The 14,688-nt window shown below is 45.1% G+C and overlaps 1 protein-coding gene across 1 annotated transcript; it reads right to left on the minus strand.

Annotated features, from left to right (window-relative positions):
• Positions 1 to 277: 277 nt before the first annotated feature.
• On the minus strand, positions 278 to 1,294 carry LOC112059033 (transmembrane and coiled-coil domain-containing protein 5B-like). Its single transcript, XM_024102177.2, has one exon. It carries the CDS (start codon positions 1,292 to 1,294, stop codon positions 278 to 280), a length of 1,017 nt encoding a protein of 338 aa, XP_023957945.2.
• Between the last annotated feature and the right edge of the window lie 13,394 nt (positions 1,295 to 14,688).

Below are 14,688 nucleotides of genomic sequence, written 5' to 3' on the forward strand. Positions count from 1 at the left end.
AGGATTAGAAAATACCTAAGTGGTGAGGGTATGATAGAGACAAATGGGCATGGCTGCTGTAAAGTTAAATCAGACCTCTCCACTCTATTAGAATTCTTTGTGTGTGAGCCGAACAGTAGCTAAAGGAGAACTGAATTATATTGTTTATGTGGATTTCTAAAATAAAAATTTATAAAGAAATATAATGTTTAATGGGGAGCTGAATTCATGCATCAAGACACTGAAATAGAGTCAATTAAGATGATATGGGGAGCTCAGCAGAGCTGTACAGCTTTTCTCAAAATGGCAACAGTCCATCATTTTTCCAGATAAGATATGGAGACAAGATCTGTATTAGCATGTCAAGGTCATGGTCACTAATCAATAGTGGAAGGCTGTCAGCTATAAAATCATTGTTGAAAACATAGGTGTATAATAATACCAAAGCTGCTGCAAGTCCCAACCAAACCACTAATGTGAGCAAGAGCTTTAAGAGATTCCAAATGTAACAGAGGAAATTGTGTTTCTTAGGCTCGTGAAGTGAGTTCTCCACAAACTTGTCTTCAGCAACTTGCCTCAATAATGAACCAGCCTGAAACTTGTCCTCGTTCTCCACCCTCAGTAATGCTGTTTCCTGGGTTGGCATTACCAGCTGCCCTTCCAATTGCATGATGTCATTTTTCTGAAACTCCCCAATTTTGTCAAGCTCTTCCAGTGTCTCCCTTAACTGGCACGTTTCTAGCTTTTCCTGTTCATACAGCTGCTCTTCACTTTCTAGGGTGATCTTTAGGTGTTTCAGACACTTCTTGTTTTCATATATTATGTTTCTCACCCCATATATGTCTTCTTCCTGATAGATATTGTGATATGCAGAAATCTGGCAGGCCATTTCCATGATTTCCATGTTAAGTTGTTTATTTATTTTCTCCAAGTGTTTGTTTTGGAATTCTAATTTATTAATCTTGTCTTCTCTTCCTTCCGCCATCTCCCTGGCCTTGTCCACTTCTCTTTGTAGGTCTCCCACTAATGTCTTAAAGCAGTCTGCTCTGGCTTGCAATCTCCTGTTCTGGTCTTTTATCTCTTTGTTTTCTTTCATTAGCTTCTGGTTTTCAGCATCAAGCTCTACAGCTGTTTCTCTGAGATCCCATATTTGATTTTGTAAACTTTTGTTTGTAATAGACAGGTTGTGAATCAAGGAATTCTCCATTTGCTTGGTTTGATGGTGTCTTTTTGAGCGATAAAGGGAGGCTGTAGTCTCTGACAGGAATGAAGCCTGGCATACCCTGAGAACTTTCATCCTGTTAGAGCACGACATACCTCTGATGTCACAATCCCATGATTCAACAACAAGCTGCTAATGTTGTACACTTGAAGCTCTTAAGCAGCCTTCAACAAAGTCTCGAGAAGAAAACTGTTAAGGAAACTAAGTAGCTAGGGGATGAGCAGTAAAGTCCTATTATTGATTAGAAGCTGGCTAGGAGATAGTAAACAAAGAGCAGGAAGAAATGGTCAATTTCCAACATAGCTAAAGATTAACAGAGGGATGACCCAAGGCTTCATACTAGCACTGCTGTTGCTTAATATATTTATTAATGATCTGGAAAATGGTAGGAACAGTGAAGTAGCAACATTTTCAGATGACACAAAATTATGTAGGTTAGTGAAGGCTGAGAAATGTCAAAGGTATGTAACAACACTAGGCAGCACAATTGGGCAACACAATGGCAAATGAAATTCACTTTGACAAATGAAAGGAAATGCAAATGGAAAAGAATAATTTGAGTTACTCATATGCATTGCCGAGCTCTATGATAACTGTAACCACTTAGGAAACAGATTTGGACCTGACTGTGGACAGCTCAATGAAAAACTCTGCCCAATGTGCAATGGCAGTTAAAGAATGAGGGGGAAAGTTAGGATGCATAAAGAATGGGATAGAAAATAGTAAGATTGAGAATATTCTAATGTCTTTACCTAAATCTGTGATATGCCCTGCAGTGAGGTGGAGTGGCCTCCCACTGATCCAGAGGGGAAGGGGCCACATGTAGAGCCCTGGTGGGTGGAGCCAGGCCTTGCTCACCCCTCTCACCGGAAGTCACTGGGCGGGACAGGAAGTACAAAAGGCGGGTCTGCGAGCTCAGTGGGGCTGCAGCTGCTGAAGGAACCAGATGCCTGCCGTGGACCCCTGTGGTACTGAGGACTGGCCGACCCTGCTGGAGCCACACCCTGACCAAGCCGAGAAGGAGTTGCTGGGATTGCCACTGGCCTTCTACCCAGATGATGCAGAGGACTCCTTACAGACCCAGGTATGCCCTGAGGAGGAGATAGGAAGTAGCCCAGGGGGACAATACAACCGTCCAGTTGAGAGCTGGCCTGCGACTAGGTCAACGTGTTGTGGGAGGATCCCCGCTGACCCAGTGACAGACTTCTCCGCCTATTAGGGCCCTAGGCTGGGACGCGGTGCAGTTGGGCAGGCCTGCGTCTATATTGCCACCCGACCCGGAGTGGGAGTACTCCCCCTCCATAGGCCAAAGGGCCTACATCTGCCTACTGTCCGCCGAGTTAGGACACTAGGCTCTAACCCTGCCTGAGTGCCCCTAGACTGCGTTTGGGTGCTCTACCCCGGCCTGAGCCTCGGGGTCTTGTTGCCCTGCCCTGACTAAGGGCCTGGGCTCTGGACTGTTTGTTTGTCGTTCTGCCCTGAGTGCAGACCCGAGACCCAGACTCTGTACCGCCCCGCCCTGACTACGGGCTCAGCTTACTAGCTGTTTATTTGCCGCTTGCCCCTGACTACAGGTCTAAGCCCTGACTCTTCACTACCCTCATTGCGGGCGAGAGACCCCAAGTGGCTATCGCTCTGCCCAGACTGCTGACTAGAGCCACAGGCCGAGTGTGACTTGGCTAATTCCCCAACTATGAGCAACACCCCGCGATGTAGTGAGGAGGAGTGGCCTCCTGCTGACCCAGAGTGGGAGGGGCCACCGCTAACCCATTACAGCCCCCAGCTGCTACATTGTGTTCAGTTCTGGTCACCCATCTTCAAAAAGAGGCAGCAGAAATACAAAGATTCCAGAGGCAGGTGACAAAAATGATTAGCAGTATGGAAAATCTTCAATAAAAAATGACATTAAAAGAGATTAGAGGTAAAATATTGGCCCCATTGACTTCAGTGTGGCCAGGACTTCACCTTAGGACTGCTTGGGGAGAAGACTTATAAGTGGGGTTATGATAAAAGTATAGAAAATAATGGTATAGGAATGTAAATCGTGTGCTCCCACGTACTCATACTGATAATACATTAACAAGGGGATGTTCATTGAAGTATGGAGGCCTTGGCAATATGTGGTAACAGACCTTTTCATCTGGAAGGAAAACACACACCTCACTGAGAATATCATTAAATATCAACTCAGCTATGGGATCTCACACAAAGAGAGGGCATCTTGAAAATAAAGAGGTACCTCTTCTGACCTAATAGAGCCCAAAAGCACTGAAGATGGTAGTAGGAGATGATTCTTCAGCTCACCTGGTGACAGTCCTTATGCAGCTTCAACAAGGCAAGGAACAGTGACCAGTTGCCTTCAGTTCCTCAGGCTTAAGAAACAGAAGTTGAAGCATGGCATTTGCAAACTAACAGAATCTTGGTTTAAAGGTTTCATATAAATCCCCCACAGAGAGCTGATTTATCTGCCTCCAGTGTTCTAGGAAGCTTAGGTGCTTCAAACCTGATGCTAAGACCATTAAGTCACCCTTATCAAAACTATTTGTACACAGATCAGATTCTGTGCTTTGTCTCCTCTGAGGCTAAGCACGGAAGGTGCAGCTCATGGGGAGAATGGCAAAGATTTTTTTAAGTCACCTTTGTGCCCCCCAGATTCCAGGCTTGGCTGCAGGGGCGGCTCCAGGCACCAACGCAGCCGTGGGGGGCAGCATGCAGTCGCCGTGAGGGCGGCAGTCAGGCAGCCTTCGGCGGCATGCCTGCAGGAGGTCCACCGGTCCCACGGCTTCAGCGGCAATTTGGCGGCAGGTATGCCGAAGGCTCGGGACCGGCAGATCACCCGCAGAAATGCCGCCGAATCCGCATGACCAGCGGACCGCCCGCAGGCATGCTGCCGAAGGCTGCCTGACTGCCGTGCTTGGGGTGGCAAAAACATAGAGCCACCCCTGATTGGCTGGCATCTGAAGCAGCCCTGAAAATAAATTATAGTCTCAAAGCTGCTCTAATTTATGGCAGTCTCTCCCCTGGTTGCCTATAGGCTGTTCTGCAGCTCAGAATATCTGTAGCACTGAGTACTACTGCTACTCCCCCTCCCACCAGCCCTGCCATGATAGGTTCCTATGTAGGATGAGCAAAGTAGTCAGTGTAGAACTGTATATGCTGTTCCTGTGCCCAGGGAATTCCCCACAAGGCTGTCACAGTCCCATTATAGCCCCTGCATAATGGAGTAATGGAGCCCCTAATCTAGCTCAGCATCTTTTGAAGATTTCCGTGAGATGTCAATAATCCTTTAACTTGCACAGATGCTTCTTATTTCAAGGCCTGATCCCAAAAGATACCCACAGCTCCCATTGACTAAGCTCTGCTCCAGACCAGACCTTTCATGAAAAGTGTAGTGACAGCGCTAAAAATGCAAATGTATTGCTCCCCCGACATGACCTACAGTAGGCTGGACACATCACTGAGCCAAAAGTCCCACTCTTCAGATTTGTTGAGGGGGCACTCCAGTGACACTATAGATGCAGTGCATTTCAGAGCAGGTATCATTATCAAAGCCTATGCAAGAGGAAGCTGGGACTAATGAGAAGAAACTTTGTCAGTACATGGTATTTACATTCAACTGCCGTATGTCTAATTTTTGTCTGAGTGAATTTAGAAGCTGAGGTTTATTAATACTGGGCTATTTTCTTCCCTTCTTCCCCCTTCCTCTGCACTCTCCCTCTCCCTCCCAACATGCAACTTATTTTCTTGTTGTTTAAAACCAGTTAGAGGGTGTACGGCATTGCAACATAATTGTTCCAAAGGATCTTTACTGTCACTACAGATTCTTCTTTGTTATTGTTATATAATGCACTCCTTCTGGATGAGTTAGTCTTCCATTTTATGCTGTTCTAGAATGAAATTACAAAGTCCCATGCTGCAAATTAGGTCCCTGTAGGGACATCGGGTTCATCAACAAAGCCAATTCTGACTGGCCTCAAAAATTGCCCTGTGTAAATGCCTCCTAAAGAAGAGTGCCCATCAACCCATGAGGGAAAGAGGGGGTAGGGAGGAGCAGGGCTGGCTCTAGCTTTTTTGCCACTCCAGGAAAAAAAAAAAAAAAGGCGGCCGGATGGCACCCGCCCGCTCCCTCCGCCCGTGGGCAGCCAGGCGCTGCAGTCCGCTTGCAGCCGGGCGAGAGGGGCTCCCCCCTCCGGCCTTGGGGTGCCTCTCCCAGCCGGGCAGGCTCCAAAGGGGCCGACGGAGGCAGCGCTGGCTGGGGTCTCCGACCTCCGTGTGGGGCCGGCATTGCAGCAGGGCTTGGCACAGTGCAAACGGCACCGGGATCAGTGGGGCCCGCCCCTCCGCTGCCCGCCAGGCCGCCGCAGAATCCTCTCTCCCTCCGGTGCCTGCCGGGCTGCCGCAGAACCGTCCCTGCCACCGCTGCCTGCCGGGCCACCGCAGAACTCTCCCTCCTTCCAGTGCCTGGGGGCTGCAGGAGGTGCTGGCTCAGCCACTCCTTTAAAGGCGGCTCAGCCGGGCCGGGCTCAGAGCAGCGTGGGAGGCGGAGGCCGGTGCAGGCAGCGGGGAGTGGCGTATCCTGGGGAGCCCAGCGGCACGATGAGCAGCGGGGATCACTAGTTCCTGCCCCCCCCGGGTCGGGGTCCGTGCCCCTTCAGGGCTGGGCTGGCCGCCCGAAGATTGGCCGGAATGCCGCCCCTTACAATGTGCCGCCCCAAGCACGTGCTTTCTCGTCTGGTGCCTGGCGCCGGCCCTGGGGAGGAGATGGTGTGGGAAAGGGTGTTTTAGTTAGTTTTTGCTTTGTAAACCTTGAGATTTCTGACATTTTCAGAGGAGCTGAGTCCCCATTGAGTTTAATGGGAATTAGGGTACTCAGCAGCTCTGCAAATCAGACCACTCATTTTCATTGTAATGTCCTTAAATATTGGCCCTTTGAACTGTGCAAAATAGAGGAGGGAAGAGGGGAAAAGAAACAGGAGGGTGAGAAATATTCAATAACTCTGCAGAGGCAGAATTTAGATAAGAGGAAATCCAGGCTCTGGCCTGAGTATTTTCTAAATGGAGTTGGTTTATTTATCACCGGCTGCAAGCAAATAAAGCAGGACTCAGGCAGCAGAGTGAAGTACAAGGAAGAGACTAAGGAGAGGGAACATCACTGAAATATCCAGCCTGTGTCTCTTCAGCATGGCTGCAAACTGTTCTTGGGAGATTCTGTGTGGCTATTTCAGAAGGGCAAGACTTGCTGCATTCTGACACGCGACAGAGAAAAGAAAAGGGATGGAGGAGGAGCTATACTGTTACTTAAGAAGGGGAAAGGGATACAGCCCCCAAGTCTAAGAGCAAAAGGTACTACTTGGAAAAACAAGGGCTAGTGGCAAAACTGAGCAGACAAGGCTTATCTTTGCTACTATGAAAAACTGCCAGTAAAATGTAATCTTGGGCATGCCAGTGGCATTGCCCCCAATTCTAAAAGCACTGAGCTACGTTCACTCCTGAAATCAATGGAATTACAGGAGAGTGAATTGGGCCCTCTGTCTTTACGGGATTGTTTCATCGCATCTCCATTTGGATGTATGGGGGAGGGTGGAGAAAATGAAAACAAAATACCATATAACATGGAACTAGTGCATACTGGGCCAAATCCTGAAATCCTGACCCAATCCTAACTTGAGCAAATCCCTCACTGTAGTCAATAGGAATTTGGCTGAGTAAGAAAAACAAGATTTGGCCCTAAGTTAATTTCATGGTCCCCTTGCTTTGGACTGATAAGCGCAAAATTAACTTTGTGAGTTAATTAACTATCATGAAGGTAGACTGCAAAGTGGAGATCAGCGATTTCTGCTGATTAGGCTAAAAAAGGAATATTTACACAATACACCAATACACAATATTTCTGCTGCAGTAATTGGTAGTCTTACATTTTAGACTGTCCAGGCACAGAAGCAGGAAGGCTTGACAAGCCTTTCCCCCCCCAAAAAACATATTCAAAGCTTCTCCGAATCCATTCAAAGAGCGGCAGGAGGGAGAATCAAATGGAAAAGCTTGTACTTCTGCTTTTCCTTTTTACCATATTCAGCACTTGACCTAGGCAATCAGGAAGCAATTAAAAAATTGTTTCAACTCCCCCATCCTGCTCAGATTCTTGTTCTCATTTTGCTTGCCTGATGCTCTGTGCTTTCAAGGGAGTGCATATATATAATATGTGTAATATAGCATTGCAGTCAAGTGGTATTAAACAAAGCCTTTTTAGCTCTATTCAGTTCGGTCATCTTTGCAATAAACACGTCCTTTAAAAAAATGCTCAGCCTCAATGCTTTTTAGAATGTCTCTAATGATTTCTAATTTACTGACATTTTCCCCAAGCCCCTCATCAATTTGACTATTCAAATTGCTAACGCTGTTAATAACTTCTGTCGCCAGCAGACCCTCCATAGACCTTGAATTCCCTCCACTGCCTATGCAGGCAAGAACGTATCTGGTTGTGCATCCATCTCACACTGGATCAGGGTGTTCGAGGAAACTGATCATCATGCAGTGTGATGATTAACTGCTTCATTTTCATCCTAGCCATGCAGAAAGACCACTCACTGGGTTTGCTTCTCCTCTCACTCCTTTGAGAGGGAGATCAGAATGAGCACCACTATTTCTAACGGTTTGTGGGGGAGATGTTCAAAGTGACAAATGAGAGCTAGGTAACCAGCTCTCCCTGACTTTCAGTGGGAGGTGGCACCTAATTGCCCTTGATGCCTTTGAAAATCTCTTTGTGCTTGTGCTTGGGGGAGGCTGGCCTATTTTCTTATTTGCTTAAAGGACCACATTTTCAAAGGGGCCACACTCTGGACTCTGTTATGCCTGCGTGATTTATACACGTGCACTTGTTGACCACATTCATACCACTGAAAAGATTCCCCTTGACTTCAATGGACTCTGATTCAGGCCTTTAGTAGTTCGGCAATTCTGTCTTCCAGATGAAGCATCCAATCCAGGACAGCTTCTATGCTGTGTAGCAGATATCTAGGGAGGGGGTCCATAGCAGCAGTGCTTCAGGGACAGTTCATGGAGGAATATAATGGACTGTAGTCTAGTTATTAGAGCACTGGGCAGTCAATTTAAATTTCTGGGTTCTGTTTATGACTTTGCCACAAACTTCCTGTGCAACCTTGGCCAAGTGACATAACTGCTCTGTGTCTCAGTTTACCTGTCTGTGAAATTGGTACAGTGAGACCCACCTCACAAGAGTGGCCCAGATAACTGATGTTTGTAAAGGGCTTTGAGGTCCTCATAGATCCATTCCTTACTGTATACTTGCAAGGTATTGTTATTCCATGTACAAGACTATGGGAGGCTTAGTGTCTTTAGAGTTCCACCAGAGTGCTGGGGAGGAGCCACATAGACTTATATTTTTGATTCTGCCCTGTTGTCCATAAAGCCTGGAAAACTGCAGTAGCACAAATTACTTTGCACTTTGAGTGGGAGATCCCACTAGGTCTAGGATTATTGTTGCTTGGGAAAGGTTGGGCAAATCTGGAACTGTCCAAAATACAAATACATGTTTTTCTGTTTCTTGATTTGTTTTCCTTGAAAAACAATTTTGCTTCCACAAAAAACAGGATCTGAAAGACATCTATGGAAATATGACAGACTGAAGTCTTTCATCCCCACTCAGCAAAGCCTTCAGGAGGAGACCAAAGTGGACAGATTTATAGCACTATTGACTTTCTGCAAGGACTCTTAAATTTACACTGACTATAAGACCCTAAGCATAGTTTCATCTGTCCAATATTGGACTGAATTCTACTCTCATTTACACCAATGTAATCCTCTTGAGTGGAGTTGGATTGCACAGGAGTGATTGGCAGCAACATTTTGTCTTCTAGATCTATGATGTATGTTCTGTGAAAATGTAATTTATACTTTAATATCAGGGGCAAATCCTGAGGTCCACATCCAGACACCCATAAATCCATGAGAATTTGCTGAGTAAAGGAGTGAGCAAAGACAGAGAAAGGGCCTCAGGATTTGGCCAATGGGAGCATGTACTGAATAAAGACAGAGAAAGAACTTCAGGAGAGGCCCTGGATGAAGAGAGGTATTGGTCTATGCTGATGTATTTAGACTCTCTGGAGGGCCAGGTCTGCCAGCTGGGGTCACCCAGGGCTGCAAAATATTAGGGACAATCAATTGTTAAGTAACAGCATGTGTGGGTGATGGCAGGCTTATAAGCTGGAGATTTTCTGGTTTGCCTAGGGCAGCAGATCTACTAGAGCCATCCCTGTTTCTCTTCATGGTTAGGATCTTAGTCTAGGTCCACACTACCCGCCCGATTCGGCGGGTAGAGATCCATCTTTTGGGATCGATTTATCGCGTCTCATCTGGACACGATAAATCGATCCCAGAAGCGCTCCCCCATCGACTGTGGAACTCCTGCTCGCCGAGAGGAGGAAGCGCTGTCAACGGGGGAGCTTGCCTGCGCCGCGTGGACCCGCAGTAAGTAAACTTAGTTCGATCTAGGAAACGTCGACTTCAGCTACACTATTCTCATAGCTGAAGTTGCGTTTCCTAGATCGATCCCCCGCCCCAGTGTGGACCAGCCCTTAGATACTGCTGACACTCTATTGCAAAGAGGCTCTGTTTCCCCTTATGTATTCATTTGCAATATTAAAAATAGATCCTGCATGCATAAAGTGTGAGTGAGGAGGGAGGTGTTTTCCTCTTTTGTTCCATACCCTCTTTTCAAACAAGCTGAAAGCAATACAGGGCTCATGATTGAATGCTGGTTAAAAAGATACTCTTAAACTAGAAGGATGAGGTCAGCTCAGGGGGGGAACTTGTGGATGAAGCAGAAGATTTCTGTTTAATTCATGATTCTGCCACTGATTTAGTGTGTGACTTTGGGCTAGACTGTCACAGCCCTTATTCTGCCAGACAGATGAGTCAGGAGGAATGATGCCCCCTTAGTTCCCTGCTTGGTTCTGCTCAGGTTCTCTCCTGAAAGATGGGGGGGAAACGAGCAGTGGCTATTCACTTCATTCTCCTCATGGTAAGCAAGTGGGCACCTAGTGGGAAGAGCCTGCCTTTGCCCCCACCTTCTTTCCAGTAAGTCAGAGAAGCTGTCTGGATTTATAGTGGAAAGGAAGCTGCTCCACAAAAAGCCATGAAGTAACTTACTTCCTCCCAGATCAAGGATGGAGGGGAAGCAGGGAAGTAACTGTAACTTTCTCTCTCATTTTGGCTTGTTGTTCCTAGGGCACCTCCACTGCTTCCCATCCCATACCGAGGAGAGATTGTTAAAGTTAGACTATCATTTAAACCTCTCCATATATCAGTTTCCCCATCTATAAAATGGGGGATAATAATACCTATCTCACAAGGTATTATGAGGCTAACTAATTAATATTTGTAAATGCTCTGAGATCCTTGGATGAAAGATGCTACATAAGCAGAAAAGATGAATCAGTGAGTAGTCTAAATGTTAGAATGCAAAACACTAAGGGGAAAAAAAACTATTTTAAATGCCTTGAAAAAGTTCTCTTAAGGACCGGACAACCTTAATTCTGAATGCATTTCCTCTTGCGTGTGCCAGCTAAATATGACAAACAACATGATATAGTGTTTTATAAAACCTATCCTCTTTTCATGTCATTGCCCCGATGAGAAGCATCATTGTGTCAGCTGTTACACTTTGGTGAAAGAAAGCACAAGTTAGATTGCATCTGACAGAAGTGACAACAGGGACCTGCAGTTTAACAAGCCTAGTCTACACAGGCAACCAAAGTCATTCTAAATTAACATGAATAATTAGCAGCCTTAGATAACATAATTGCTATGCAGAACTTCCCAGTTTTAGTTAGCATTCTGTATTAACTACTGTGTAATTATTAAGGCACCACACTCAGCACCAGCAACTTAATTATCTTTAGTATCGCTGCAGTCTCAAGCTTGAATGCTGATGATTAATAAAACACAATTATTTACATTGTAATCGCAGCATTTTAATTAAATCGAAAATGAACTTCATTTGCTTTTCGCCACAGCCTTGATTTTTTAAATTAAGGTCAGATCTTTTAGTCAATCGTTTGTTTGAGTTTTTTTCATCCCTAATTGCAGGTTAGACAGACTGATCTCTTGTCATCTTAAGAAATCAGAGCTGCTGGTGACAAATGAATTCTGAGTTAGCAAGAAGGCCTCTTTGCTCTGAAGTTGTGTAAACCCTGGTCCCAGTGTAGAATTCATTTATATAGTTGTTAAGTAAGTCTGGGGTCTTTACAGCTTTATTATTATTATTATTTTGGAATTGTTCTTTGCAAGGGCATCCTTATTATTATTTGCATTACAGTAGCACCTAGAAGCCCCAACCAAGGCCAGAGAATATACTGTCTAAATAGACAGAGTGGGAGGAAAATATTGGCAAAGAGAAGTGAAGTGACTTGCCCAAGGTCACTTAGCAGATGCCAAGTTCAGGGCAACTGCAACTGTATTTCCCCCTCATGGTCCACCATGGGCACCCTCTCTAGGCTCCTGGCTCCTCAGCCATCACCTCTTTTCGGCAGAGACTCACATCTGTTTCTCCTGACTGGGGTTTTTTCAGGCTGCACAGTCTCCTGCCTACTCTATGATATTCCCAGCAAGCCAGTCAGTGTAAACAGGCCAGCATCTGCACTTTACTTTCTCTTCAGAGGCTATAAACAGCGTAATTGCTCACAGTTGTAAGTTACCACACTGCTCTTTCTAAGCAAGCACATTTATTATTAAGGTAAAAGCACGACAGAGAACATATTAAAAACAATACAATAACCTATCCGCATCCTAACAAGCTTACCAGTGATCATCCGCACAACTCCAGCAGGGAGTTTTCTGTGGTTACAAAGTTCAGACCCGCTTTACCTCAGAACAAGCATACTCATGGATAGGTAATTCTTCCCTTAATACAGCTCAGGCCTTTGATATTCAGATTCCAGGAATGGGTAAACAGCAGCTAGTGGTCCCCTTTTTATGGCAGAGCTTCAAATGGCTGGGTTTTTGCATAACTGGAGGTAGGAATTTGCACTCCCCTCCCCCTAGAGATTTTCCAGGAAAGCCACTGAACACTGTGTCCCCAAAATTCCATTCTTGTCTGGCCCATTGTTCAATATAATTCTCTAAAGGTCATAACATGTCCCAGAGCCCACAATCATACATAACCTCTGCATTTAATACAATGGACTCTAAAGATACTTAAATATAATTTAATAAGGTTTTACAAGGATAATGCAGGAAACTGCCATACCTGTCACAGCAGGTCATTGTTAGAACCCAGGAATTAGAACCAGGTCTTTTGACTCCCATTTCCAGTGCCCTACATCCCTAAACTGTATTTTCCCATGACAGAGACCCTGATACTGATTTTGATCTTTAGCCAGCTTCCTGGGGATTCATCTAGTGTACAGGAATCACTGGCTGGCATAGCTGGCTCTACTCCACCCCACTTACGCCCACCTGGCTGGGAAAGGAGGTATGGACATGGCACTACTGTGCACCAACAGCCCCTAGCTGGTGACATGGCCCCTATGGGGAAGGAGGGTCTTTGCAGCCAAGTGCAATTTCAAAGAAATCTTGAGACTGCTATAAAGGGCACTCAGGACAAACCAAGGCCAACTGACCACAGCTGAAGAGTGAGCCCATAAGGTTTGCAAAGCCAAAGGAAAAAAAACCATTCAGCTTTGACTCTTGCCATGCCTAAGGAATCATCCTGTAGGGAAAGAAATAGGTAGAGTAGGGTGGAAAGAGATATTTGTTTGCCTACTCAATGTTTCTATGATCCAAAAACAAGACAGACACAATAAATATGCCAAACCCTTGAAATGGGTTGCATAAGACTTGGGGAGTGGGAAATGAATGCTTATCATACAAACTGAATGATATAAACATGATAAAATTCTAAGAGATTACTATTGGGACCAATCCAACCTGAAATAAAAGACTCCCATTCAATTTCAGCAGGCTTTTGATCAAGCCTATTAAGAGCAAATACTATAGTGTTGAAAAAAATCCACAAAACCAATAGAAAATCTACAAGCTATTTAAATATTGGGGATTAGTATATAGAGTTATATGTTCTGTGATAGACCCAGACCAGTTGGGAGCAGCAGAGTAGCAGAAGGGAGATATACTGGCGACTGGATAAGTAGTTTTCTGTTCCGTGAGTGACCAGAGCAGGGGCTGCTCCAGGCTAATAGACCACCTGACTCCAATTAACCTGCTAAGAGTCAGGTGAGGCAGTTAAGCATCTGACTCTAATTAAGGCCCCTCTGATGCTATAAAAGGGCTCACTCCAGTCAAGCCAGGGAGCGGAAGTGTGTGAGAGGCACTGGGAGCAAGAGGTGTGCAAGAAGCTGAGAGTGAGTAGGCATACTCTGGAGGACTGAGAAGTACAAGTGTTATCAGACATTAGGAGGAAGGTCTGATGGTGAGGACAAAGAAGGTGTTGGGAGGAGGCCATGGGGAAGTAGCCCAGGGAATTGTAGGTGTTGTGCAACTGTACCAGGAGACACTCTAAACAGCTGCAATCCACAGGGCCCTGGGCTAGAACCCGGAGTAGAGGGCGGGCCTGAGTTCCCCCCCATACCTCCCAACTCCTGATCAAACACAGGAGGAATTGACCTGGACTATAGCTTCTACCGGAGGGGAAGGTCTCTGGATTGTTTCCTGACCCACAGGGTGAATCTGTGAAGCAAGCAAATCCGCCAACAAGCACAGGACCCACCAAGGTAGAGGAGGAACTTTATCACAGTTCATAAATCAGGCAAACTTCAAGAAATACAATCTTCATGCACTGAATGAGCTTAATTTTAATAATTAACACTCAGCATAATTATTAGATATTTTTCTATTACCTATAATTAAAGAGCACTCCATTCTGCCCTCTTGCTCCTACACCCGTTTTCTTTCATGAAACGTCTGATATGTGATGTACTTCTCCTAATTTTGAAAAACTAATAAAAAAAATAAATTGAAAACATAAATAAATGATCCCATTTCACGGTGCGGTTCAGGCTGATCACATTCACCTTCCACTCCAGAAAGCTTGCTCAGAAGCAGGAGCATTGCAAAGGTCTCGAGATCCATATTTCATTAAACAAGTAAATACAAAGACAGTCATACTAAAAATGCATGGAATATTAAGCCACATTTCACATGAGTATAAACAATATTAGGTTTTGATATAACCCATTATCAATCAGATGAGTCTACACAACTCCATTTATTTTATGCCCAATTGCTTTTGCCACAGTTTCTTTATACATCAATTCTTTTCAGTATATTCACGGGAAAAATGGAGAAGAATGCAGGCAGCTCCTCTATCTTTATTACTGTATTTTTGCATGAGTTGTTTGTGTTAATAAGTGTAATTTAAACAGGTTTTTCCTAGCTTGTATATATTTGCTGTTTGTGTTTTTTTGGTGACTGCACACTCCTGAGAGCAATCTTTCTTCTCCAGTTAGCTGAGTAGA

The sequence above is a fragment of the Chrysemys picta genome, chromosome 4 (genome assembly GCF_011386835.1).
Source record: "Chrysemys picta bellii isolate R12L10 chromosome 4, ASM1138683v2, whole genome shotgun sequence".
NCBI lineage: Eukaryota > Metazoa > Chordata > Testudines > Emydidae > Chrysemys > Chrysemys picta.